At 27.3% G+C, this 22025-nt stretch overlaps 4 protein-coding genes across 4 annotated transcripts; 3 read left to right on the forward strand and 1 right to left on the reverse strand.

Annotated features, from left to right (window-relative positions):
* Positions 1–354: 354 nt before the first annotated feature.
* On the forward strand, positions 355–1614 carry INS49_001993 (uncharacterized protein; the record flags this gene model as incomplete). Its single annotated transcript, XM_043162812.1, has 3 exons — positions 355–934; positions 1017–1078; positions 1150–1614. 3 exons carry the CDS (start codon positions 355–357, stop codon positions 1612–1614), a joined length of 1107 nt encoding a protein of 368 aa, XP_043031318.1.
* A 2307-nt stretch (positions 1615–3921) lies between these two features.
* INS49_001994 (uncharacterized protein) lies at positions 3922–4627 on the forward strand (the record flags this gene model as incomplete). Its single annotated transcript, XM_043162813.1, has 2 exons — positions 3922–4129; positions 4230–4627. The coding sequence occupies 2 exons, from the start codon at positions 3922–3924 to the stop codon at positions 4625–4627; spliced, it is 606 nt and encodes a 201-aa protein (XP_043031319.1).
* Positions 4628–18521: 13894 nt separating this feature from the next.
* Positions 18522–19675, forward strand: INS49_001995 (uncharacterized protein; the record flags this gene model as incomplete). Its single annotated transcript, XM_043162814.1, has 3 exons — positions 18522–18544; positions 18617–18877; positions 18982–19675. The coding sequence occupies 3 exons, from the start codon at positions 18522–18524 to the stop codon at positions 19673–19675; spliced, it is 978 nt and encodes a 325-aa protein (XP_043031320.1).
* Positions 19676–20197: 522 nt separating this feature from the next.
* Positions 20198–21238, reverse strand: INS49_001996 (uncharacterized protein; the record flags this gene model as incomplete). The annotated part of the gene is made up of 3 exons (XM_043162815.1): positions 20198–20620; positions 20680–21102; positions 21200–21238. The coding sequence occupies 3 exons, from the start codon at positions 21236–21238 to the stop codon at positions 20198–20200; spliced, it is 885 nt and encodes a 294-aa protein (XP_043031321.1).
* Between the last annotated feature and the right edge of the window lie 787 nt (positions 21239–22025).

Here is a 22025-nt window from a genome sequence, read left to right on the forward strand (position 1 = left end):
TTTCTCTTATGAACTCTGGCAGACGAGCACCGCCCTTTGGGTTGTTCGGTATAGTCCAGACCTCCGTTCTGGGCGACCTGAAGTCGGATTGAGATGTTTGGTACGACTACAATGCAACACATCGCACACAGCCGACGCCCGGGGGCTCTTGGTTTCCTTTTGACCGGATGGTGGGATGCCGATCTAAACAGACCGATAGAGGTCCATGAGTAACATGACGCTCGTCGAGTTGCAGAACTGGGTTCCGATAGATGGCCAGGAAGATGTTAAATATGTCCCCACCTACCATCCGGGTCAAGACTGAGCACAGCCTTGTATCAACCTCCAAAGCCTTTCCATCAACATCCAAGCATCATGGGTTTCACGAAATTGTTGAGCTCAGCTCTCCTGGCTGGTGCAGCACTGGCGATGCCAGCTGCCGAGATCGTCGGGCGCCAGACGACATGCTCCGTTCCCTCGAGCGTTCCGACCGTGAACAACGGGCAGCTTCCAGACCCTTTCATCTTTGCAGACGGCAAGAAGGTTACGACCAAGGCCGACTTTGACTGTCGGGCCCAGGAGATCAGCAAGATCATGCAGCAATATGAACTGGGCGACTACCCACCGCCGCCCGACTCAGTCAAGGGCACGCTCTCGGGCAACTCTCTCACGGTTGCTGTAACTGTTGGTGGGAAGTCTGTCAGCTACTCGGCATCCATCAGCAAGCCTTCTGGGAGTGGTCCCTTCCCTGCTATTATCGCCATAGGCGGCTCCTCGCTCCCCATCCCTGCTGGGGTGGCGACCATCAACTTCAACAATGATGACTTTGCCTCTCAGGCATCGAGCTCGTCTCGTGGTCAGGGCAAGTTCTACACTCTGTTCGGCGCATCGCACAGTGCCGGAGCCCTCACTGCCTGCCTGGGGGGTCGACCGTCTCATCGATGCACTGGAGCAAGTAAACACAACTTCTGGCATTGACCCCACGCGGCTTGGAGTCACGGGATGTTCCCGGAATGGCAAGGGGGCTTTCATCGTAGGAGCCTTCGTCAAGCGCATTGCCCTGACCCTCCCACAAGAATCTGGATCCGGTGGCGCTGCGGTAAGCACCCGACTCTCCTCCCTCGAGAGCAGCCCTGGGCCTTGTTTCTGACCGCTGACTTGTGTTTGCAGAGCTGGCGCATCAGTGATCAGCAAAAGAGCGCCGGCGCCAACATCCAAACAGCAGGCCAGATCATTGGCGAGAATGTCTGGTTCTCGACGCGCTTGAACACGTATGCCAAGGCGACATCGACTATGCCCGAGGACCATCACTTCCTGGCAGCCATGACGGTTCCGCGAGGTTTGTTTGTCATTGAGAACGACATTGACTGGCTGGGCCCCGTCTCCACCACTGGAGCTATGAAGGCAGGAAGGGTGATCTACAAGGCGTACGGCGTGCCCACGAACATGGGCTTCTCTCTCGTTGGCGGTCACAATCACTGCCAGTTCCCCAGTTCCCAGCAGGCGGATCTGACTGCGTACATCAACTACTTCTTGCTGAAGACTGGATCAGCCCCAGGGGAAATCGAGAAGAGCCCCAGCAATGTCGACATGTCGCAGTGGACAAAGAACTGGGTCGTGCCTACTTTGACCTGAGATTCTGGGAAGGAGGGAGCCGGCACGCATCAACTGAACTGTGCTGTAGAGGAAATGGAGGGTGCCCTCTTCAGTTCTGATGAATTAGTTCCGCATGTCTCGTCATAATCACGTCATCCAACCCCTAAAATACCAATGGAAGGTCTCAATCCGTATCTGGAACAACAGCCGATGGGTGCTTCCACAAATCCCACGGGCGTGCATGCTGCTCTCAGATGCTGTAGCGAAAGATCGCCAACGCCAACCTCTGAAATGGCGCGAGGTATGAACACAACTTGTGCCCGGGAGCGGATAATCACGATTAATGCATAAGGTGGGATCAGGCCATGACTAGCGCAAGCAACTTACCGTGTTTGCTGGCCTGTATTCGCAGGATGACACTCCATCCGTCGTCTCCCGGGGCGTTTCGATCGGGAAGTACCCACCTGGAAATGCTACGATAGCATGTATGTTCGTACAGTGTACTGTGCTTGCGTGGATAGACTCACAGTCCCTGCACGGTATGCAGACAAGCTTCGGGATGATTGCAACTGTACTGGGGCAAAGATCGATCACCTGCATGCGCGCACATCTTTGAGATCCCCCTGTGACCGAGCATCTCTCTGCCAGATCCACATGGCGTGGAATCAAAGAATTGGCCTCACATATGTCACAGTTTTGCATCACCAAGGGCTGCTCCCAGTTTCCAAAACCGGTACGACTCCCCATTTACACGAGTTGGAGTCAGCGGCAAGACCGCGTCGTGGATAGTCATGATTCAGCCGCAAGGTGATAGACGTGGGTCTATCTACCATGGCTGCTTTCTCTGATTACATCCGATCGGTTCTGAATGCCTTGCTGGGCGGCTCAAGACTCTAGAAAGGCTCCGCTAAGCTTTCTATTTTGCACAGGAAGGCACTTTTAGATAACGAAAGAAGACAGAAAAAAAAGAAGATAAAAAAAACCAAGGAAGGAAAGCAGAGTATGAAGAGCGCATTCAGGATGTCTAGGGATGCCGAAGTGAGCCTCAAGTTGGCTCCCTTGTAGTCCTCGGCATAAGATCTGGACGCCACAAGACTGCTCCTATGCTTGCGCGTTGTTGCGACCCCGTAAATACTCAATCCCCAGAGATCAAGGGGCTTGATCCACTCAGGCCCAAGAAGAGAAATCTAAGGAAGGGCCATCCTTGACCCGTAGTCCAGTGAGATTATCAGGCCACTTTTGAGTGTCTCCCAAAACAGTCAAGTCATGTTACCACCTGCGGATCTGCAACCCTAGACCTCGAGAAACTGGGAGCAATGGCGCAGCCCCAAAGGCTCAATTGCTTCTTGGCGCTCAGGGACGTAACAACGAGCTTATGCCTATCACTCCATGTGCCTGTGCACCCATACTTGGGGCTTGCTTCTGCAGAAGTGTGGGTGACACTGACAAGCAGGGATAGCCTGGCCGGCAACTAAACTAGGAGGTGTCCCAGACCAGTGGGCCTGCCAAAAAAGTCTCCCTGGGGCAACAAAACCCTGCGTGTCGCGGTCGTTCCACAGAGTCTACTACTCGATCTGCGTCGTCTGAAAACAGTTGTTTCTCGATCCCGAAGCTGCTTTTAGGCAGTGCCTCAGCAGTCGCCCTTTGCAGTCGAACTTCTAAGCCCCAATATTGTCGCCTCGAAAACTGGGAAACATCTTCAATTGGCAGGCAGCATAGCTATCTGTTGCTGTGGCCCAGCAAGCAAGACAACACCAGCCATGCCTCAGATGCTAACACCCAACGGACGGCGGATGAGCACAATGTCGACACAGGACCAAGACTCAGAAGCGGCAAGCCTACACACAACCATGACAGGAAGCAATGAGACAAAAATATCAGCAAACAAACCCATGTTCTTCCTCGAGATGAATCCATTCGCTCTTGTATCAGTCGTCCTGCTACATATGCTTTGTAAGGTCCCAGTCAAGTCTCCCCTCCCGAAACCACATTATCCTTACTCCCGACCCAGCCCTGTAGTCTTCATTGCAGAGACTGGTCTTCAGGGCCACCTAGCCACATTGTGGCCCATCGTCTCTCTGATGAGTAGCAGCTTTGGCAGGGTCATCATGTGAGGGTAGATCATAACCACTGTCTATACCAGCGTTGAACCGGAAGTATTCAACATGCTCACGATAGCTAATTCCCAATATTGTAGTCAGTTCTCACTTCGAATGGCAGCATATATGGCCAAAACTTGCTGAGTACCATCTGCTCATACCAGACCTTCCTTGCCATTCTAAATCTCGCAATATTTGCAAAAAGGAAGATTATTCAGTTGGTCTATGTGCCGACCTAGTCGCAGCGATGATTCAAGAGCATGCTCATGATGGTCGTGCACATTGCGTTGGAATGGGCACGAGCGGGTTCATTGTCTTGGACATCGTCAGGAGACATCCTGGTGTCGTTTCGAGTGGTTTCGTTTCAGGGGCATGGCCGCAAAAAGGTGTGCGTCTCACAGTTGCTAGGCATCCTAGACTCCTCTACGCTGGGCTCTGGTCGATCTTGCACTCCCGTAAGTGTCTTTCAAGCTCTCTCACAGTCTTTTATCCCATCTCATTGGGATATGCTCGAATTCGTCACTGTTGTCGCACGATACTAATTCACCGAAGCAGGCTCGCTGTTTTTCAAACTATCTGGGTATAGCGGCGAGTACCACAAGGACGAGTTGTTGGATTCGATCAAGCGAAACGGAAGCTCACGTCTTGCTGAAGCTGGATGCGCATATGCTAAGGAATGGCAAGACGTCCAGTTCGTGGAGGCTGGCGTAGCTGACAAAAGAATATGTATGGTTGCAGGGGGGAAGTCAGACGATCCAGATGGTGTACGCGAAGCTGCAAAACTACTCAAATCTCAAAGCAATGGAGGTGAAGGTTCTACAACCTGCGCCTACCACGTGCGTGAGGCCATACTCTCCTGGAACCTGCAGTTCCCACAGCTCTTTGCCAATGCCATTCAATGCTGGATAGAGCATTTGCCTATGCCAGATGAGTTTGAGGATATGCCTATATAATAGGGTCAGTATTGCAACTAGAAGAATTTGGCGTTTGCGATTCATTCCTACTACTTTTCACGTGCGAGAGAGGCAAGGCCTGAGATCCAGAAGGGCTGACATGTGTGCCTTCCTGATCACACGCAAGCTTTGATATTCCGCTATTTCAAATACTACTTCCGGACTGAGTTGAATGAAAAGACTTTTCTGAGGAGCCCCTTATTGCCCTGGTGACTTGAGGAACTTTGTACAGAATATTCCCTCAACGTGTTTCTCTGTGGAGTCACGAAACTCCACTTGACAGTGCTTTTCTTGAAAATATTGCGCGTGATAAAGAAGGGCCACTTGCCTACTTAGGTACTTCCTCTTCGGACATAGCTATTTGTTGTTTTCTATCGGCACAATCATCAAGTTCACTCAAGCCTATGCCTCTGGTCTAACAGGCCACAGGTGGGACCGCATCGGCCATAGTATTATAGTTGAGATAAGCTTGCCGCAGCGCTACGACGGTGGGGAAAGACAGCACTTGCAGATGTAACCTCAAACCCGGTCGGGCTTCGCCTGGCTACGGCGGTCCAGAGCGATAAATATCTAAAAAGTCAGATTCCCACTACCTGCACCCTACCATTTATCCGCCATACCTAATAACCCCACCTGCATAATACTTTTATTATAGCTCCTTATAATTATTTATAATTAATACTTTATTTTATAATAAATTTATAATTATTCTTATCTTTAATTATATATAATTTAACTTAATTATATTTTTTTAATTTTTAAAGAACTTTATTTAATTTAATTAATTCTTTATAAATAATCTTATTATTTAAAATAATTACTTAAATAATTTTAAGCATATTACTTAAATTATTAATAAATTTTATATTTATAATTATAATAATATATATATATTTCTTAATAATATTTAAATAAGTAAAAATATATTTTTTAATATTTTATTTTTATTTTTCTTTATTTATTATATTTTATTATTACTTATAATATTTTAACCTTATTTATAATATTTTAACCTTATTTATAATATTTTAACTTTACTTATTATATTTTATTATTACTTATAATATTTTAATTTTATTTATTATATTTTATTATTATTTATATATATTTTAGCTTTATTTATTATATTTTATTATTATTTATAATATTTTAATTTTATATTTATTATATTTTATTATTATTTATAATATCTTAATTTTATTTTATTATATTTTACTTTTATTTATAATATCTTAACTTTATTAATTATTAATTATTATTATTTATTATAAAATATTAATATTATTTATAAAAAATTATTTATTTATTTTAAGTTAAGTAATATTAAAAGAATTATATTAATTAATTTAATATTTATAAGCTTAATATTGCTTAATAAATTTATATAATAATAATATATCTTTTTTATAATAATAAGGTTATTAAGTTATATAAGATTTATTAATATTTTAAAAATATAAAACTTAAAATAAAGTATATAAATAATATTAAAGAATGTATTAATAAAGCTTATATAAACTGCTATTATTTTAGCTAAAAAAGTAAGTATTTTTTTATAATTAATAAGCATTAAATTAAAGCATATTAAAATATAAAGAATTAATAATAATAAAGCTTAAAAAGAATAAATAAATTAAGTATTATAAAATAATAAAGCTATTTTTAGGCTTTAAGTAAAAATATATTAATAATATAATAAATAAAGAGCTGTATAATTAGCTTTAAATTATTAATAAGGCGCTTAAGAAAAAAACTAAAAATAAGCTTTTATTTATTTTATATAAAGAAATATTATTATAAAAATATAAGGCTTAAGAAAATAATATAAAAATTTAAGGAATTAATTATTAGCATTTATAAGGGTAGAAATATTAAAAAAGTTTTATAATAACTTATATATTTATAAAAGGAGTTTAGGATATTTATAAAAAGAAATAAAATTTATATTAATAAAATAAAATATAAAAACTTAAAAAAATATTAATAATAATAAAAATAAAATAAAGAGCTATTAATATAAATATAAGTATAAATATAATATATAATAAGTAAAGAAATAATAAATTATAAAGTTATAATATTTAAGTAATAATATTAAAATATAAATATTTAAGAATAAATATATAAATTTAAATATAAATATAAAACTTTTATTTATAATTTAAGTTTTTAAGTCTTAATATTTTTATATATATAATAATACTTATATTTATTTATAAAGCATAATAATATAATTAATTTTTATTTATTTTATTTATTTATTTTATAAACTTTATTAATAAGGTTTATTTAAGTTTATTTTATATTATATTAAACATTTAAAAATTATAATTTAATAAATAATAATTATATTAATATTAAATTTATTTAATAATCTTTATTATAAAAAATAATATATATATAATATAATTTATTAATAAATAAGTTATATTAATAAGTAAATTATTTTTATAACTTTTATTAACTTTTATTAATTATAATACTTATTTAATATAAAGAAATTAATTAAATTTAATATTAATTAATATTAATTATTTTAATTCCTTAATTTTAATTAATTTTATTTATTTAAAGATATTATTATAAATATAATATTAATTTAAATTAATTAACTTTTAATAAAAAATATATATTTAATATTAATTAAATTTAAATAAATTTTATAAATAAAGTTTATAAAATAAATAAATAAAGAAATATAATATATTATTTAATAAAATAAATTATTTAATAATATATTTTTTATTAATTTATTAATTTTTATTAATCTTAATATTTATTTAATATAATTAATTTAATAAAATTTAATATTAATTAATATTAATTATTTTAAATTCTTTATTTTTAATTAATATAATTAAAATTTAATTTATTAAATTTTTTTTTATATATTTTTTATTATATTTAATATAATATATTATTTAATTAAATACTTTTAATTAATTTATTAATTTTAATTAATTTTAATATTTATTTAATATAAAAAATTTAATAAAAGTTAATATTAATTAATATTAATTATTTTAAATTTTTTATTTTTAATTAATTTTATTAATTTAAAAAAATTAATATAAATATAATATAAGTTTAAATTAAATAATTTTTCATAAAAAATATAAATATTATATTAAATAATATTAATTATATTATTAAAAATATAATTTATTATATATTATTAAAATAAATATATTAATATTAATTAATATTAATTATATTAAATTTATTATAATATAATTAAAATTAAATTTATTAAATTTTTCTTTTTTTTTTATATATTTTTATATTATATTTAATTTTATTATAATTTTTATAATATTATTTATTTAATTTATTATAAATTATATTTTTAATATTATTATTTATTTTATTAATTAATTACTTTTTTTATTTTTTTTTAATTATTACTTAAAAATCTTTAATATTAAATACTTTTTTAAGTTATATTTAATTCTTTTTAATTCTTTAATACTTTATAAATATTATATTTATATTTTTAAATATATAAATTTAATTCTTTAAAATAATAATTTTATATATTATTATTTATAAATTCTTTAATAATTAATTAATAATTAAATTAATTAATATAAAAAAGCTTTCTTAATATATTAAGATTTTATTTTTAATAAAATTTAATTATTAAATAATTTATAAATATTAAATAATATTTATAACTTTTATTTTTTAAAAAAAATAAGATAAAATTACTTTAATATATATAAATAAATATTAAATTTAAAAATAATAAAATTTAAATTTTTAAAAAAATTTTTAATTTTTTTAAAAATTAATTTAATTATTATATATATATTTTAAAAATAAATATAATATAATATTTAATAATTAAAATAAATAAAATAAATATAATAATATTATTTATTTTATAATAATTTTTAAAATTTATTAATATATAATTTTTATATTTATTAAAAATAAATATTTAATATTTATTTTTTATTTAATATTTTATATATTTTTTAAAATATTAAATTTATTTTAAATTAATTTAATTATTTATTTATTTATTTAAAATAAGCTTAATAATTTATTTTTTTTTAAAAACTTAATTTTATAACTTAATTTATTAAATAATAAGCTTTTTAAATAATTATAAATAATAAAATATATTAATTTTTTATATTAATATATTTAATAATTATTATTTATTTTTAATTTTTAAATTATATTAATTTAATCTTTTTATATTTATTAATATATATAATAATTATTAATATAATTAATATATTTATTATAAAATTAATTTTATTAAAATTATATAAATTATTATTTATAATTTTATATTTAATTATTATATTATAAAAAAGTTTAAATTAATTTTTAATAATTTTTAAATTTTTATAAAGCGCTTTTTAATAATTATAAAGATAATTAAATTAAGTTTTTAAATTAAATTATATATTTATAAAATATTAAATTTAATATTTATTAATAAGCTTATTATTATATAATAGTAATATAAAATTAATTATATTTTTTATATTAAAAAATTATATTAAAAAACTTTATATATTTTAATTAATAATATATTAAATAAATATTTATTTCTTAATTAATTTAAATTTATAATTATTAATATATATTTTCTTATAATAAAATTAATTATTTATTTTATTTAATAATATATTATAAAAAATAAAAAAAATTTATATAATTTTATATATATTTATAAATTTTTTATAATTTATTTTAAATTTTTTAATTATTTAAAAAATTAAAATAATTTTTTTTTTAAATAAATTAATATAATAAATATTAATTTTTAATATATTAAATAATTAAATAAATAAAATAATATAAAATTAATATAAAAAATAAAGATATAATTTATATTAAATATAAACTTATTTATTAAAATTTTAAATTTTTAAATTAATAAAATTAATTAAAAATAAATAATTTAAAATAATTAATATTAATTAATATTAATTTTTATTAAATTAATTATATTAAATAAATATTAAAATTAATAAAAATTAATAAATTAATAAAAAATATTTTATTAAATAATTTATTTTATTAAATAATATATTATATTATATATATATTTATAAAATTATTTTTTTTATTTAATTTATTATATTTTTAAAATATTTCTTTTTATATATATTTTTTAAAAATATAATATTAATTATTAATCTTTTTTATTTATTATATTTAATTTTATTAAATAATTATAAAAAAATTAAAAATTTATATATAATATAATTAAAATATATAATAGTTTTAAATATATTATAATTTAATTTAAAATTATATAAAATATTATATTAATATTAAAACTTAATATTATATTATATAATTTATTAATTAATATATTTTTTATTATTCTTTTATATTTTATAAATTTTAAATTTAAATTTTATATAATTTATTTTTATTATTAATATATAATAAATTTAAATTATAAGTTTAAATCTTTATTATTTATAAATAATTTATTTATAAATATAAAAAGCTTTATATATTTAAAATTTAATAATATAAATATTATTTTTTTTTTTTTAAATATATATATTTATTTAATAAAAAGTATTAATTTAAAAATAAATAATATATATATAAATAAATATATATATAAATGATTTATATTAATTAATTATATATTTTTATTTAATAATTTATAATTAAATAAAAATAAATTATAATAATTATTATAATTTATTTTTTATAATAAATTTAAATTTATATTATATATATATATTAATATAAATTATTATTAAATTAATTATTTTATTAAATTAATTACTTTTTTATATATTATAATATAATAATTAAAATTATAATATTATAATAAAAAAAATTAATTAAATTTAATTAAAATTAAAATTTATAAATAATTTTATATTTTTTTTATATATTTATATATTATATTTAATTTTATTATAATTATTATATTATTATTTATTTAATTTATTTATAAATTAATTTTTTAATAATTTTATTTATTTTATTAATTAAATATTTTTTTTTATTAATTAATTAATTAACTTTTTATATATTAAATATTTCTTTATTTTATAAATATTTTTTTTAATTAATTAATATTTAAAAAGTATTAATTTATTTTTTAAAGAATTTATTTTTTTAAATTAATAAAATTATTATATAAGCTAATAATTATATATTTTTAAAAATTAATTAATAATAAATAAAATTAATATTAAAAAGCTTTTTTAATAATAAAAGATTTATTTCTTAATTAAAATTAATTAAAAAATTATTTATATTAAATTATATAATATTTAAAAAACTTAAAATATAAATAAAAATAAAAAGCTTAATATTATTATTAATATTTAAATTTTAATACTTAATTTAAAAAATATAACTTTATAATTAAAAGAAATTAAATTTATTTTTTAAAAATCTTTTTTAATAATTTTTAATTTAAAAACTTTATTATATATAATATAAAAAATAAAAAAAAACTTTATTTTATTAATATAAATAATTTAAGCTTTATTAAATTAAATAATTTTTATATTATATATTTTTTTTAATAAATTAAAATATTTAATATTTAATAATTAAAATAAATAAAATAAATAAAAAAAATATATAAAAAATAATAATATTCTTTATTTTATAATATTATTTAAAATTTATAAAATAATAATTTTTATATTTATTTAAAATTAATAATTAATAAATATTCTTTATATATAATATAATATATTTTTTAAAATATTAAATTTATTTTATAATAATTTTATTATTTATTTATTTATTTAAATTTATTTTAATTATTTAATTATTTAAAAAGCTATTTTTAATATATTAATTTATAAAATATATTTTAATTTTAATAATTAAAAATAATAATTTATATTATTTATTTTTATTAATAAATTTAATATTTATTATTTATTATTAATTCTTAAGTTATATTTATTTTATTTATTTTTATTAATTAAATTATATAATTATTATTTTAAATAATTTAATATTTATTATAAAGCTTAATTTATTAAAATTATAAATATTATAATTAAAAATATTATATTTATTATATATATTAAATATAAAGTTAAATTTATATATTTATTATATTAAATCTTTATATAAGGTTTTTTTTTAATAATTATATATATAATTAATATATATTTTAAGATATAATTTTAATAAAATAAATCTTTTTATTTAATTAATATATTAATAATAATATTATTATTATAATTATAAAATAAAGAATATATTATATTTTTAATATTTTTAAAAATAAATAAATATTTTTATAAATTTTAATTAAATATATATTAAATAAATATTTTCTTTTTATTTTTATTAATTTTTTATTATTAAAATAAATATTATATTATATAATTTAATTAATTATTTTATAAATAAAAATTAAATAAAAAATATTATATTTCTTTATTATATATTAAATATTTAATTTTAAATTAAATTTAATAACTTAAATAATAACTTAAATATTATTTTTTTTTATTTATTTATAAAATATAATATAAAAAGATATAATAAAAAATTAAATTAAAATAATTTATAAAAAAGTAAGTTATTTATTAAAATAATTTATTTATTAATATTTAATATTAATCTTTATAATTTTAATAAAATTAATTTTAAAATAAATATAATTATTTTAATAATTAAAAATAAATAATTATTATTAAATATAAAAAAAATTAAATTAAATTAATTTAATAATAATTAAAAATAAATAATTATTATTAAATATATTAATATAAATAAATTATAAATTTTATTATTTATAATTATTTAAAATATTTATTATTTTATTAATTAAATAATAAAATTAATTTAAAATAAATTTAATATTTTAATAAATATATTAAATTAAAAAAAATATTAATTATTATATATTAATTATAAATAATTATAAAAATTATATATTAATTAAATTTAATTAATATTATAAAAATAATAAAATTATTATTATTAATATATTATTATATTTATTTTGTTTATTTTATTTATTTTATTTATTTTATTTATTTATTTATTTTATTTATTTTATTTATTTTTATTTATTTTATTTATTTATTTATTTATTTTATTTATTTTATTTATTTTTTTTATTTTATTTATTTTATTTATTTTATTTATTTTATTTATTATTTATTTTATTTATTTTTTATTTTTTTATTTTATTAAATATTATATTATATTTATTTTTAAAATATATATATAATAATAAAATTAATTTTTTTATTTAAGCTTTAATTAATTATATTATTAAATTTAAATTTTTTTTATATTTAATATAATTTATAATAAAATTTTTATAATAAAAAATATTAAATTTATATTTAAAAAAATTAAAACTTTTTTTAAGATTTTAATTATATAAGTTTTAAGCTTAATATTTATTTATAAATTTTAATATAATTTTATTTTATTTTTTTTAAAAAATAAAAATTTTAAATATTATTAAATATTTAATAAATTATTTAATAATTAAATTTTATTAAAAATAAGATTTTTATTTATTAAAAAAGCTTTTTTTATATTAATTATAAAGATTATTAATTAAATAATAAAAAAATATAAATTATAATATGTTTAATTATTTTTATAAATATATAAATTTATATATTTTAAAAAATTAATAACGTTAAGCATCAATAAACGACGCACACTAGCGAGCAACATACTTTTCTCAAAACTATCATAATGCATCTTATAACTGCGTTTTCTTGCATTATATTTTAAAATAAATAAAATAAAAGAAGATAAGATTAAACTTGCTATTTAAGCTTTTTAAAATAACTTAAAATTAAGTAAATAATATGCAGTTAATATTTATTAAGTCCTTAAGTTTACCCTTTGCTATAAAATGGCTGGTTAAACCGCATAATGCAATACCCACCTTAATAATAAGAGATTAATAAAAATAAAAGAGGAAATGCTTATTTAATATATACTTAATTAGGATTCGCAAGGATATTCGCTTATTTTTAAGAATATTAAAGATATAGCGAATTTTTTGCTTTATAATTATGGCGGCAATGCCATTAGGATTAATTAAGTAGAAAGACTTATTTTATTAAAACCATATTTTAAAATATATATTAATTATACATATAATTACTAAAGGGCTTTATATAAAGATCTTAATATAATAAACGCATAATTTAACCTTATATTTAATATATATAATAAATATAATATCCTTAATTATAATACTTATAACTTTAATAAGTTAGGCTTTATAATAAGCGTTAAATTACTTAAAATAATAATTATATATTTTAATTAGCAAGGATAAGCAAAATAAATATAACTTAGGAATTAATAATAAGTAATAGCTATTAAATTAATTAATAGAGATAAATAATATAAATCGCTATTTTTAATTATTAAGGCTAAAATATACCTTATAAGCTAATATATTAAGGGCAGTCTTTTAAATAATTAAGTAATTAAAATAAGCCTAAATAAATGAATAAGTAATAAAATTGCTATAAAATGGATTTAGCACTTTAAAAAATATATTATATTATATATAAAAGGCATTTATTAATTATTAATTCTTAATGGGCATAAAAGCTATTATTTTATAAATTTTAAGTAATATTGTAAGTTTAAGAATATTATTATTTTTTATATGCCTTTTTATTTATCTTATTTACTTTAGCTATTAAATATTAAGTATTTTAATTTATTAAAAAAGGCATATAATGCAGAAATTAGCTAGTTTAGCAAGGCTTAAATTACTTATATTAATAAAATGAAGTTCTTTCTTACCTTTTATATTGCATATAAGAGGGTTTTTAAGCTAAAAACCATTAAGGGAGGTTTTAAAAAAGCAAGCCTTATCCTATTTAATTAAAAAGCTATGCTTTTTAAGCTAAATATTAAGATTTAAATATTAATAGCTATATTAAGCTTCCTAGCACTACTTATACTTTAAGTTTCTTAAATATTATATAACTTAATATAAGCAGTTTCTTAATTAATTTTAATTAAAGATTAAATCTCTTATTACTAAGGAAGCTCTTTAATATTAATTTTAGCTATTATTAATAGGTTAATAAAGAGTATATAATTATTAGCTTATGCAATTATATTTTTAACTTAAGAAATTAATAATCTTTAAACTATAAATATAATACTTTTTAAGCATTAAAGAGCTAAAAAAAATATATATATAAAATAAAAAAGCACTTATTATATAAAAGGCTAGAAAGTTAATTAATAAAAAGGAAAAGAGGAAATGGTTAGCTAATGAAATAAGTAATGACGCTAAGGAATTGGTTTACGGCGAATTAATAAAAAGATAATATGGCAATTACGACAAAACTAGGTATAATGCATAAACCTATAAGAAAAATATAAAATAGTTTATAGATTCCAATTTTAATTAAATTTAATTAATTTTTTCTAATTATGGTATTGCAATTTAGGTTATTATGCTCTTAATGCTAAAAAATGCGTTGCTCACTAGTATGCGTCGTTTATTGGTGCTTGACGTTATAATATTTATTAAATATTAAAGAATTAAAAAAATTTAAATATAATTTAAAGAAATATTTATTATTAAAGAATTTTAAGCTTTTATTTAAGAAAAATAAAAATTAAATAATTAATTAATAAAATAAATAATATAATAAAAATATTAATTAATATTAATTATATTATTAAAAATATAATTTATTATAAATTAATATTAAATATTTATTTTTTATTAAAAATTAATTAATTTAAATTAATATAATATTTATATTAATATTTTTAAATAAATAAAATTAAATAAAATTAAAAACTTATATATAATTAATATTATATTATTAAAAATTTAAATAAAAATAATTTATAAAATAAAATCTTATTTAATTAAATATTTTATTTAATAATATTTTATATTAATTTAATATTAATATAATTATTATAAATTAAATTATAAATTTAAAATATTTAATATAATATAAAGTAAACTTAAATAAATTTTATAAATAAAATTTATAAAATAAATAAATAAAGTAAATAAAAATTAATTATATTATTATACTTTATAAATAAATATAAATGTTATTATATATATAAAGATGCTAAGACTTAAAAACTTAAATTATAAGTAAAAGTTTTATATTTATATTTAAATATATATATTTATTCTTAAATATTTATATTTTAATATTATTACTTATAATATTATAACTTTATAGCTTATTATCTTCTTATTTATTATATATTATATTTATAGCTTTTTATCTTATTATTATTATTATTAATATCTTTTTAAGTTTTTATATCTTTTTAATCTTTAATTTATTTTACTAAGTATTAAAAATGCTTAATATATTTTATACTTTTTTAAAAATTATTATAAAACTTTTATAATATTTCTACCTTTATAAATATTAATAATTAATTCCCTAAACTTTTATATTAAGCTTTTTAGCTTTATATTTTCCTTAATTAAGCTTTATATTAAACTTATAGTTTAAAAGCTTATAATTAATTTTATTATATTATTTCTTTAAATCCTTAATTATTATAAGCTTTATATGCTTAAGTTTAAAGCTTATAAGCTTACCTTAAGTTATATAATTATTATATTAAGCTTTTTACTTTATTTTTATTTTTATTAATTTTTTATATTTTAATTTATTTTAATATTATGCTTATTTTTTTAATAAAAGCATTTATTATTATAATTAAAGTAAAAGTAGTTTATATAGGCTTTAAGGGTTTTTTTTTTATTAAGAATAATATATTTATAATAAGGTTCTTTATTTATAATAAGTATATATTACTTATAACCCTTATCTTTTTTATTAAGCTTATAAAAATTAAAAATATATAAAATTAATATATAAATATAATAAATATATTTAAATATAAGCTTAAAAATTATTATTTTATTCTTTATATAAAAGATCTTAAGATATATTAAGTATTAAATTATTTATAAATAGCATTAATATTTTATAATAAGTAATAATAATTAATAATTAATAAAATTAAAATATTATAAATAAAAGTAAAATATAATAAATAAAGCTATAATATTATAAATAAAAGTAAAATATAATAAATAAAATTATAATATTATAAATAAAAATAAAATATAACAAATAAAGTTATAATATTATAAATAAAAATAAAATATAATAAATAAAGTTAAGATATTATAAGTAATAATAAAATATAATAAATAAAGTTAAAATATTATAAATAATAATAAAATATAATAAATAAAGTTAAAATATTATAAGTAATAATAAGATATTATAAATAATAATAAAATATAATAAATAAGGAAAAGCTATAATAAATAAAGATAAAATATTAAAAAATATATTTTTACTTACTTAAGTATTATTAAAAAGTATATATATATTATTATAATTATAAATATAAAGTTAATTAATAATTTAAATAATAAGCTTTTTTTTATTTTTATAATTTCCTTAAATATTTTTATTATTTAAAAGTATTAAGAAATAACTTTACTTATAAGTAAAAATGCTTAATTATTAAAAAAATATATTAATAATTATAAGCTTATAATTATTATAAAGTATAAAAAGATATAATTAAGTTAAATTATATATATTTAAAAATAAGGTTAATTAAAAGTTTAATTATAAATAGGTAAATAGTTATAGGGAGTTGCAATAAAAGTAATGCGTAGGTAGGGTTGTTGGGTATGGCGGATAGATGGTAGGGTGCAGGTAGTGGGAATCTGACTTTTTGGATATTCATCGCTCCAAACCCCCGTACCTGGCCTCCACTTGATGCAGATATCTGCATGGCATAAAGCTCTAGTGTCCTCCTATCTACCACGAATGCACAAATAGTAATGTCCGAGAGGTCGTCAAGACCGGCCCGGGAGCTGAAGCCAAGCGTCCTCTTTCGTCATCTCCGTCAAATTTGTGGTGATCAGGATCGTATTACTCGGCAACGTATTATGATGGAGGCCATCCATCCCCGTCCACGACTCCACCTCTCAATTCAGCTGCGGCCAGGGTCAGTGCCGAGAGATAGAGACTAGCCCTGTCTTTCGCATAGAAGGGGTGTGTTGGAGAAGCGTTCCCTTCACCTTGGTGCGCCTCCTCACCATGTCGGCAACCAAAGCTAACACTAGTTCTCCAGGCATCCCGTCCTTATCTTTGCGGGGTCTTCGTCTGGCATGACAAAATCTCCGTATCGGACGTATCTCATCGCGTGTGACCTTGATGTTGAACCAGTCAATATCGACCTTGATAACCTCGGAGACAGCTCGGGACTTGGGATAGTATTAGAGTTGCCGGGCTGTCTTATAATATCATGCCCAATCGCGAACACATTGTATACAAATTGGGGGAATCCCAGCAAATCATACCACCACCTCACATCGTGTCTCTACAACAGACTTCGTTGCTGTCAGGTTCTTGCATGTTCTTGTCACCCGGATCAAATTGCTCGAATCAGAGCATTGCCACCGCATCATGGATAGGTTACTCTTCGCAGGAACGGGCTTCATTTCCCACCTTGCTTGCGCATTTATGCTTGCCCTCCTTGGCCTGGGATTCCATCTTTCTCGACGGAAAGGCGTATTTCAATCCAAGGAAGCGACTGCCACGGTCGAAAAACACCCTTGGACACTTCAGTTTCCTCCCTCTCGACGCCACACGCTGGCTAGCCTGAAACTCGAAGGCTCAGCAGGTTCTTATCAAAACATCCCTCCTGAAGTACTTCGAGAACGCGCCGTCCCATCAGCTTGTACGGCAGACTGGGATCAAGATGATCTTTACACACCCACCGGGTTCTCGACGCAGGACATACGAGCCATCGGAAGATTTCCAGACTACTCAGTTCTCACCGGAGTACGATATCCCAGCCCGTACGGCCCGCAATTTGATATCAACAAGGCCATCTTTAGACCGTTCCGACCTTTCAGATGGAGTTATCATCAGACCATGGGTAAGCTGTATCATGTCTAACGTGCGAATCTCGGATCGTCTACTGATCGAAGCACCCTGTAGCTCATTATAGATTCGACCCCGATTGGTGGGTGGAGCTAGACCAGAACTACGTCTCGGTCATGGAGCAAAGGCGGCAATTGAAGGAGAAGCATGGTGAACTCTTCTTCTACTCTGACCCGGGTTCCGAATTGGCGTGCCGAGAACTCATGGAAATACTGGTTCAGTTTCTCTGCAAGCGGTACCCTCAGTACTTCAGCCTCGAGAACGACAACACCATCCTCCAGAACCGTCTTCTCGACACAACCACTGATCTCATCAATACCCCGCCGTTGTGAGCCCTATTCTTGTCCTTTCACGGATCCCCGTCCGTCATGTTTTGGAATGTTCCAGAATGTATCGCTTCAGGATCCGTAGCAGGTGACTAACAGGTAGCAGGGAAGTAGTGTACCAAAACATCCCGGAAGACTATGCCCTGGTCTTTCGCAACGAGCATGACGGCTTTTATTACCTGCGGGCGGCAATGGTCTGCTCGAGTGTAGGTTGGGACATCGGGATGCACCGCGGCAAGCCACTGAAGCGCATCCACGACGCTGTTCCCGACTATGCTGAGAAGATGGCGTTCAGCATGGATCGCTTTTTCGCCAAGATGGCTGTCGACCAGCCTATCCAGCGGTGTAGTTGGAGTCTGGAGGATCACGCACCACTGTTCAGCAGCCCCCGCATGATGGGGGACAAGTCATGGGAGCGCAGTATGTTCGCGGACTGCAAGGACGATCTGACTATCGATCACGTAAAATTGAGGTGCGACTACCAGACTTTGCGGAGGCTCCCACTTAGCGGTGCAATCGTGTTCAACTTCAAAGCGGTGTTCTCTCAGATCACCGAGATCAGAGACGAGCCTTTTGTGCCGGCTATATTACTCAAGGTCTTGCAGGAGGGCAAGAAAAGTCTGGTCGACTACAAAACTGTGGATCACGTCAAGGATGTCACCATTGAGGCTTGTACGAAGTGGTCCCAAGAGCAGGTTGAGAAGGGAGTGGTACCAAGCGACTGGGACGTTCGTACTTTAGATGAGAGCCCCTTTTTCCCTGGCTGGGGAGAAAAGTGGCATGCTAAGCAAGGCTTCTGAGTTCTTGAACCTGGTCTGTAATTTGAGGTATTTCGTAACTCAAATATGATAGTCCAGCACCAAAAAAGTAGGCGTTGAGAAACAAACTTTATTGATATGTCGACATGATCTTGCCCAAAAACAAGGACGGCTCTTCCTCTGCTGGTCCAGAACACTTGTTCCTCGATACTGTCCCATTAACAGCAACGCATTCTGGTGTCCGGGCTGGTCTGGCCACAATTAACACGACGACAGGCTGCGCTGGAATGGGCCCGTGATGTTTGAGCCAGGGTTCATGTCGAGTGGCTGTGTGAAGAACATGCCCTTATGGGCTACATGATGGAGATTATTTCCCGAAAATTGTGTCCAATCACTGATATTTCTGTGAAACGAATCCCAAATATGAGACGAAGTGCAATGGAACTACACACTGTATTCAAGGGATCGCAATCGGGCATTCAAGCCTCATCTGTGTCTCCCAGCAATCGGAATGAGCACATGGACTCTTGACAAGCAACGTCAAGCAGACTTAGAATGTACCCGCTAACCCAACCATTTCTGAATCGAGTCACGCAGGTCCTCTTTGGGCAGTTTGAGCAGTCCGTTGGCAAGCTCTCCCTCCGGAACAGAATGTCCGCCCCCATCGCGATGGATATGCACCCTCAGTAGCTCTCTGAATGCGCTGAAATCGCCCTTGGACAACTTCTCCTCGCCTGTCTTCTGCAAATCTTGTGTACTTATGCGCTCAACCGTCCACTTGGCGCCGGTCTCGTCCTCTACAATCATGAGGATCTCGTTCAGAGACGGCTGAAACGAGGCGATGGACAGGTATTTGTTTGCAGTTTCCTGAGGGTGCTTCAGCACAGATGCCACAGCCTTGGCAATCAGACTTAGGCTACTCGTTTGAAAAGGCTCGTTTCCGGAGTCGTAGACGGTGGCTTTCTTCGCCTTCGCATCGAAGCCGAACTAGACTGATGTTAACGAAATTGAATCGGATGGAGGGGTAGAGCGATGGTAGCACGTACGTAGTGGAAAAAGAGCCCGTTGGAGATCCCAGTCCAAGTGAAGGTCTTTGTTTCCTCGCTTTTCTTCTGAAGGTCATCCACCAGCTTGGTCTTTCCGGCCAGGATTTGCGCGATCTTCAAGCCTTGGAGCTCGCGCGTGTTTATGCCGAACTCGGATGGGATGAAGCGCTTCACTCCAGATGCGTATGCAGCATCAACAACATTCTGCTGCTGAGGGCCAACAGCAGGGGAGGCGATTGTGGATACGACGGCGTCCTGGCCCGCCAGGGCGGTCTTGAGGGACTCAAGGCTGTCATAGTCCACTGCCTTCACGACAGCACCCTTAGGCAGATCATCTTGCGTATCGCTTCGTGATAGGACAGTGACCTGGAATCCCTGAGCAACGAGCTCTCTAACGATCGGTTTCCCTAGAGTTCCGGTGCCCTATGGTACCGTTCCTGGCTGTTAGTTCAACTTCTCGGTTCTGAGTTCTGTGCTCCGATCTGGAGTAGGCAGCGCTGAAGGGCCCGTGCCCACTTACACCAACGACTGCAACGCTCTGGATGTTGTTAGAAGACATGTTGAAGCAGTGTGATCAGGAGAATTACTGCAGCCGGAAGATGAGTATTCAATGGGATCGACGAAGCAAGATGGTGCACTTCGAAGTTTTGTGTCAGTTTGCAAAAGAGAACTTTTGTATTCAACAAGTCCGTGGTGGCAGCCCTTATCATGTGCTTCCGAGGTGGGGGAGCAGCCGTCACGGCATTACAAATGCCTGGCGAAACGGGGAGATCTCAGGAGGGGCATTGCCTAGTTCCCTCATACAGCAGCACAATGGCATCATGAGCGCGCGCTTCTGTCAAAACGGAAGTGATCGTGATTCCTCGGGAATACGACATGATTTGATAACCGACTGGGCAAGTATACAAGAGCTTGGATAGTTGAGTCCACGTCAGCTCACATTGGACTCTGGCCGTTTTTTGTGACCAGTAGTACATTTGGCTTCTGAGCGCCAGCCAGCAACGGCGCTACGCATCTCAGAATTCCGCACACGGAATTATGCGAAAAGATCCCGGCTTACATCAACTGGCTCAACTGTGAGGGCAACTTCGACTGCAAGTACTTTTTCCCTTCAAAAGCTGGGGGCGCACTTCTTTGACCTCAGCTCCACGTGCGGGAGGGGAAGCCCATGAGTTTGACATTTATCGATTGTGGCCACCCACCCCGCGCCAGCACAAGAGCAACTACTTGCAGAAGAGGGAGCTAGCTTGTCCGTATTTCAGAGCGATCAAGAGGTGGAGCTTGGGCTGATCAATAGGTAGGAAGGACGAGCATCTCTCCACATCCTCCAGGCCCGAGGTTGGGAC

The sequence above is a fragment of the Diaporthe citri genome (assembly GCF_014595645.1).
Source record: "Diaporthe citri strain NFHF-8-4 chromosome Unknown scaffold_1, whole genome shotgun sequence".
In the NCBI taxonomy this organism is placed as follows: Eukaryota; Fungi; Ascomycota; class Sordariomycetes; order Diaporthales; family Diaporthaceae; genus Diaporthe; species Diaporthe citri.